The 7,477-nt window shown below is 47.5% G+C and overlaps 1 protein-coding gene across 2 annotated transcripts in view; it reads left to right on the top strand.

Moving 5' to 3' along the window:
- The window catches only part of LOC119424879 (nucleolysin TIA-1), a 115,457-nt gene extending 108,842 nt beyond the window's left edge, over window positions 1-6,615 (top strand). The window contains exon 12 of one of the 2 annotated variants that reach the window (XM_037692393.1): window positions 5,370-6,615. In XM_037692393.1, the coding sequence (XP_037548321.1) occupies window positions 5,370-5,508 (139 nt within the window). In that variant the 3' untranslated portion in view covers window positions 5,509-6,615. The remainder of the gene's footprint in view (window positions 1-5,369) is intronic. The other variant, XM_037692392.1, reaches the window with a different exon arrangement.
- The last annotated feature ends 862 nt before the right edge of the window (window positions 6,616-7,477 follow it).

The following is a 7,477-nucleotide window of genomic DNA, read 5'->3' as shown; positions in this document are numbered from 1 at the left end:
AAGTTCCGTGTTCTTTTCTATGGGGACTTCTTTGTGGAACTGGCCTGTTTTTCAGTATTTACTTCTCTGCAGTTCCATTGAGGCCAAGTAGGACCTAAAATGTGATGTCAGTGCACTGTCGGTCACTGATTGGTCAGGAGGAGGGGTCATTGAATCTTTCAGACACTTTTCACACCCAATTAGCCATTTGCAATTTCTCAGAACTCGGAACAGCAGCTGGATCTATTTTAAAGATTGTAAAACAATAATGACAACACCGTGGTCTAACGCTGAAGTGCAGGTGTTTTTTTTGTGCTTGGTGACTGACGACAAAATTCAGAACAAGCTACATGGAGCTCCACTTGTCTCCCCGATCTTCTTCACCATAGCCTCAGAGCCCCCTCAGGCCAAGCAGGGTGTCATGTCCCCGGCTCCGAGTTCCGCTGGTCACCGTGGAGGATCATACGAGCTGCTGACTCGCAGAAGGCCGTTGCCCGGACCCCAGCCTCACCTGCTCATGAAGGTTGAACCCCAATCCTGGCAGACAGGTGGACCTGGACGGGTCTGGGCGGATAGTGGAAACAATTTTTAAAAACATGTTATGTATAAAAAAATAAATTATTTTTTTTATCATCCATTCATCCATTATCTTCCCCTTGTTCCGAAGTCGAGTCGCGGGAGCAGCAGCTTGAGCAAGGAGGTCCAGATATCTCTTTCCACAGCCCCCTCTTCCACCTCTTCTGAGAGGATTCCAAGATGTTCCCAGGCCAACCGAGAGACATAGTCTCTCCAGCGTGTCCTGGGTCTTTCCCGGGGTCTCCTCCCAATCAGACATGCCCGGTGCACCTCTCTAGGGAGGCGTCTAGGGGGCATACTTACCAGATGACCGAACCACCTCAACTGGCTCCTCTTGATGTGAAGGAGCAGCGGTTTTACTCAGTCTCTCCTGGATAACCAAACTTCTCACCCTATCTCTAAGGGAGAGTCCAGCTACCCTGCGGAGGAAACTCATTTCAACCGCCTGTATCCGTGATCTCATTATTTTGGTCACTACCCAGAGCTCGTGACCATAGGTGAGGGTAGGAACATAGACCGACCGGTAAACAGAGAGTTTTGCCTTACAGCTCAGCTCTCTCTTCACCACCGTGGACCAAGTCCGCAATACTGCAGATGCTGCACCAATCCGTCTGTCAATATCACGCTCCATTCTTCCCTCACTCGTGAACAAAACCCCAAGATACTTGCACTCCTCCACTTGAGGCAGAAACTCACCCTCGATCCAGAGAGAGTAATCCACCCTTTTCCGGTTGAGGACCATGGCTTCAGATTTGGAGGTGCTGATTCTCATCCCAGCTGCTTCACACTCGGCTGTGAACTGCTCCAGTGAGAGCTGAAGATCACGGCATGATGATGCCAACAGGACCACATCATCTGTAAAGAGTAGAAATTAATCCTGAGGCCACCAAAACGAAAATACTCCGCCCACTGACTGCACCGAAAAATTCTTTCCATAAAAGTTATGAACAGAATTGATGACAAAGGGCAGCCCTGGCGGAGTCCAACTCCCACCCTGAAGGGGTCCGACTTACTGCCGGCAATGCGAACCAAGCTCTCGCACCGCTTGTATAGGGACTGAACAGCCTGTAACAACGGGCCCCCAATCCCATACTCACGGAGCACCCCCCTCAATGTACCCCAAGGAACATGGTTAAATGCCTTCTCCAAATCCACAAAACACATGTAGACAGGATGGGTACACTTCCAAGACCCCTCAGGGACCCTAGTGAGGGTAAAGAGCTGATCCAGTGTTCCACGGCCAGGACGGAACCCACATTGTTCCTCCTGGATCTGTGGTTCGACAAACGATCTGACTCGCTTCTCCAGTACCCCTGAATAGACCTTACCAGGGAGGCTAAGGAGAGTGATGTCCATATAATTGGAGCACACCCTCCGGTCCACCTTTTTGAAGAGGGGAACCACCACCCCAGTCTGCCAATCTAGTGGCACTGCCCCCAATGTCCACACGACGTTGCAAAGGCATGTCAACTGACAGCCCCACAACATCCAAGGCCTTAAGGAAATCAGGGTGAATCTGTTCCACTCCCAGAGCCCTGCCGCCTCTGAGCTTTTTACCTACCATGGTGACCTCAGCCACAGTTATGGATGGATCAGCCCCAAAGTCCCCCAAATCAGCTTCCTCGATGGAAGACGTGCTGGTGGGATTGAGAAGGTCCGAGAAGTATTGCTTCCACCTAAAAATGACATCACTGGTTGAGCTCAACAGCAGCCCACCCTCACTTTTCATTCATTCAACCTTTATTTAAACAGATAAATCACATTGAACCTCGAAGACTCATTTACAAGTGAGACCTGTTTGGACAGACACAAACAGTGGTTAACTGGACACATGTAGGACTGAATACATTGTTAGTAAAGTGCTGCTTTCCCCTCCTCAGCCGCCTGATGGTTTGCCAGAATCTCCTCGGAGCCGACCGAGAGTCGTTATCCAAGGTCTCACCAAACTCCTCCCACATCCGAGCATTTGCCTCTGAAACAGCCATGGCTGCACACCGCTTAGCCCTCCGGTACTCCTCAGCTGCCTCCAGAGTCCCACTGGCCAACAAGGCCTAATAGGACTCCTTCTTCAGCTTGACAGCCTCCTTAACCCAGGGTGTCCACCACCAAGTTCGTGGATGGCCACTGCGAGTAGCACAGACAACCTTGCGGCCACAGCTCAAGGCAACTACCTCAACAAGTATCCTGGATACCTCAACAAGTGCGGCGTGGAACATGGCCCACTCGGACTCAATGTCCCCCCACCTCAGCTGGGATTCATTCATTCAACCTTTATTTAGACAGGTAAATCCCATTAAGGATGTGGTTAAAGCTCTCCCGGAGATGCGAGTTGAAGATCTCTCTGACGGGTTCTCCTGCCAAGCGTTTCCAGCAAACCCTCACTACACGTTTGGGTCTACCTGGTCTGTCCGGCATCTTCCCCCACCATCTGATCCAACTCACTACCAGGTGGTGATCAGTTGACAGCTAAGCTCCTCTCTTCACTTGAGTGTCCAAAACAAACGGCCGCAAATCAGATGACACGACTATGAAGTCAATCATCGATCTACGACCTAGGGCGTCCTGGTGCCAAGTGCACTTATGGACACCCCTTATGTTCGAACATGGTGTTTGTGATGGACAAACTATGGCTAGCAAAGAAGTCCAACAACAGAACATCGCTCAGGTTCATATCAGAGAGGTTGTTCCTTCCAATCACACCCCTCTAGGTCACACTGTCATTACCCACGTGGACATTGAAGTCCCCCAGCAGAATAAAAGAGTCCCCATCTGGTGCACATTCCAGCTCCCCTGCCAAGGACTCCCAAGAATGCCGGAAACTCTGAACTGACGTTCGGTGCATAGGCACAGACAACAGTCAGAGCCCGTCCCCCCACCCGAAGGCAAAGGGAAGCCACCCTCTCATCTTCCAGGGAAAACTCCAACACACAGGCACCAAGTCGGGGGGGGGTCTACAAGTAGACCCACACCAGCTCGACGTCTCTCACCATGGACAACTCCAGAGTGGAATAAGGTCCAGCCCCTCTCAATGAGATTGGTTCCAGAGTCCATGCTGTGCGTTGAGTTGAGCCCAACTACAGTATATCTAGTCGGTACTTATAAAACCTCACGCACAAGTTCAGGCTCCTTCCCTGCCAGAGAGGTTATGTTCCATGTCCCAAGAGCAGCTTTGGTAAGCCAGGATCAGAGCGCCAAGGTCCCCTCCTTCAGCCACTGCCCATCACGCACCCAACTTTTATGACCCTTCCTGCAGGTGGTGGATCCACAGGAAGGCAAACCCATGCTGCTCCTTTGGGCTGAGCCCGACCGGGCCCCATCGGTAGAGACCCGGTCACCAGGCGCTCACCGACGAGGCCCTCCCCCAGGCCTGGCTGCAGGGTGGGGCCTCGGTAACTCACATACGGGTAAGGGACACTGAGTTCCTTGCTGTGTAATGTGTATAAAAATCTTCTGAATCGCTCTTTGTCTGGCCTGTCACCTAGGACCAATCTGCCTTTGAAAATCCTACCAGGGACAATTATAATTGCCTCCGACCGCAGAGCTCCTAGGATCATTCAGGCACACAAACTCCTCCACCACGATAAGGTTGCGATTCAAAGAGGAGGTTTTTTTTATCAGTGAAGATTTAAAAAAAATAAAAAAATAAACGGTGCCGGCTTCATCATGAAATCCTGTTTTCACTTTAATGACTTTATTAAATAATCTGTTAAAGTTAACTCAGCTGAAAAATCATAAAAAGACAATTATTGGATCTCTCAGGAATATTTCCCTCAAACATGTTTAAAGAAGAGATACAGCCTTTAGTTCGACTTTATTCTAACCCACAGATGAACAAATCACTAAACAAGAAGTTTAAAGCAAAGCTAAAATAAAAAAATATATGTAAACAAGAAACAAAACCACACATCTAAACTGAACAATAAAAGTAGACACAACGAGTGCAAATACATCAAATTATGATGAAAAATATATAATTTTAAATATAGATGTTTTTGTTGAATCTAGTTCATCAGACTTAAAGATGAACTTAAGCTCATTAAAAGTTCATTAGCAGGATTTATGTAAATATATATAAATATATATATATATATGTGTGTATATATATGTGTGTGTATATGTATATATTTATATACATATATATAAATATAGATGAATTTGATCATTTTAATAATCTGTAGTCTTTTTAATTTACCAGAAACTTCAAAGTAAATTCTCACCTGTACTGAAACCTGTCTCAGGGTCTCACCTCCACCAGCTGGTGAGAGGCGTGACCTCACTTTGAACCCTGCCCACTGGAACCAGTACTGAATGCATAAAGGGGCACTAATGGGCACTGTGGAAACGGAAAATGAAGCGGTCTGACCTGTAGCGGCCCAGTACGGGCCGAGCCGAGCAGGACGTGTGGAAATGAGGCGTTAGTTTCGTTGGTTCATCTCAGAGTGCTGGTGACGATTCTCAGTCGTCCAGGACATGATGAAGAACGAAACGTCTTCTGTTACAAATAAAGTCCACTTGTTTTTGTATTGAACGTTTTTTTAATTCATCTCAGAGTGAAACTCATCGTGAGTTGATGTAACATCTGTGTTCAACAAATGTACTCACAATGTTAACATGCTAAAAACATGCTAAATTCTCTGAGCGTACTCTGTCACTGTCAGATCATGAACTCTTAACCCCCCCCCACACACACACACCCACCCCATTGTTACCAGTTTGTGAATTTCTTTTGCAACAAATGTTTTGTTCTGAACAACAGGAAGTGAAGCAGTTGTGTCTCTACTGTCAGACTGAAGTGTTTCTCTGTTTCCTTCAAGTCACGTGCACGCCGGAGCCGGCTGGACGGGTGTGGGCGCCGTCAGCAACGGAGGCCTAGTGGAGCCCGGGCCGGGTGTCAACGGGACCTTGCTCACCAACCAGGCAGGCATGAGCTCTACGGGCTACCACACCCACTGATGGCCATCGCCCGAGGCCACGAGGAGCGTCTTCTGCAGGGGAAGGAGCGCACGAGATGTGCTCGCTGCGTCACAAAATGACCCTGTTAGTGAACTGGACCAGCGTGGTCCCCAGCCACTGCCCCACCTGCAAGTCTAATGAAAACGAGTCACCTTTAACACGTTACAGCTACCGCTGATGCACCGTGCATCACTGGGCCCATTGTTACTGTCCGCAAACGTAATTTAACATGAGTCCTGATAGTTCTAGCACCAGAACCGGTCCAAAATGAAACTGGAGCCAAAATTTTCTACAATATTCAAGAACCGTACGGGGCCGCAGGGCAGTCATCTCTTAGTCCATGGTATCGGCACACCGCCACAACACAAAGCTTTTTATCTTCTCTCATGGAGCCTGGCCATCTTACTGTTGTGCCCACTGGTTGCTATGGTAACCTGAGTCCAAGGAGTTCCTCAGAGCATTGTCCAGTAAGTGCGAAACATTACACCAGGAGGTTGAGGGGAGAGTGGGTACAACTGGAGATGTCGACGCCCCGTCATGTGTCAGACTGAACGAATGAACCGTAAGGTGTGTGTGTGTGTGTGCACGTGCGTGTGTGTGCATGAACTGAAGCTTTTCCTCGCCTCCTCCCCTGCCTCCAGAAGGACTTGGCCATTATTCTTTTGTTTTTGCTTCATGACAGAAAAACATGTTTGTTTATTTTTAAAAACGCTGACGTCGTAAAATCAGCTTTTGCCTTTTGTTGATTTCAGCTGTGAGGAAAAAACCGATCCATCAAATCGCGATGTTCGCTCGCCAACCGTTGTTTTTTAAATGAGTATAAACGATGGCAGGGATCTTTTCTTCCAGGCAGACAGATGTTGCACAGATTCATGCTCGTCATTTCACTCAGTCTGAAATTCTAGATTTTGTTTTTGCATTCCACTCTGTGATTTGGTGTAAATAGCTGAAACGTTGTGTTGCTCTGAATCTGTATAAAGACGTTCATTAAGAAAGACGAGTTTCTCCTGGTGCTTTGAAGCAGAGGAGGACGAGCACCAGCCTTCATCATTTCTTCTGTTTTAATCAAACTGCTTGTTAGTCGTGTTGCCTTAGCAGGAGTTCAAAACTCCCCGGAGAGTGGGCGGAGCCTGTGATCCTTCAGCCTACAGTTCAACACAAGCTCTCTGTGTGTTTGTTACAGCCCACACTGATCCTGTCCGCAACGTGGGGGGGCTGTCAACCAAATGAGTTCAAAGGTTATGAGTCAACCTGGAGGACAGTGGTTGTAGAAGCTCTCGTTCTCTGGACATTTTTATTTTAGTGTCTTAATCTGGAGTTTAAATGCATTTTATTTTTTAAAAATGTTCAGAGTAATGAAGATGTTTGGGTGGGGGGGGGGTGTAAACTTGCTTTAATCAATTAAAAATGTAAAAAACTAACAGCCATTATCCTCAGAACTCCTTTCTCCATTGAATCTTTTTTAACCAACAAATTATTCGAGCCATTTATAACAACTTCCAAATGAGGCATCATGAAGACCAAGAACTCCACGCAGCTCAGACACGTGTGGGGAACTCCACATCAAGGATGGAGTGTTAGTAAAACATGCCATGAAGATCCACGAGTCCATGATTAGATGAAAGATGATGCCAGCTCAGATACCCGCAGGGAGAGGAACGTCCAGGAGACTGAAGACCACGTTGATGGAGCCGAGCACAGAAGCTGATCTTCTGGACCTCCACGAATCAGCTTTGATGAACTCCAGCTGCAGCAGTTCATCACAAACAGCAGTCAGATGAAGCTAGCACCACCATTCAGTACAGATCTACAACCGTTAATTTTGAGTTATAAATCCACCCAGTCTTCTATAAGATATTTTACTGACAGGCACCATGATCATCCCTTTCTCCGACTTTCTCACAGCCAGTTATAAACTAGAAACTGCAGGCAGGAAGTTAAAATGTCTTTCATTTATTTTGACTTTATT

The sequence above is a fragment of the Nematolebias whitei genome, chromosome 18 (assembly GCF_014905685.2).
Source record: "Nematolebias whitei isolate Nwh7 chromosome 18, NemWhi1, whole genome shotgun sequence".
Classification (NCBI taxonomy): Eukaryota; Metazoa; Chordata; class Actinopteri; order Cyprinodontiformes; family Rivulidae; genus Nematolebias; species Nematolebias whitei.
This window is presented reverse-complemented; position numbering and strand designations above follow the sequence as displayed.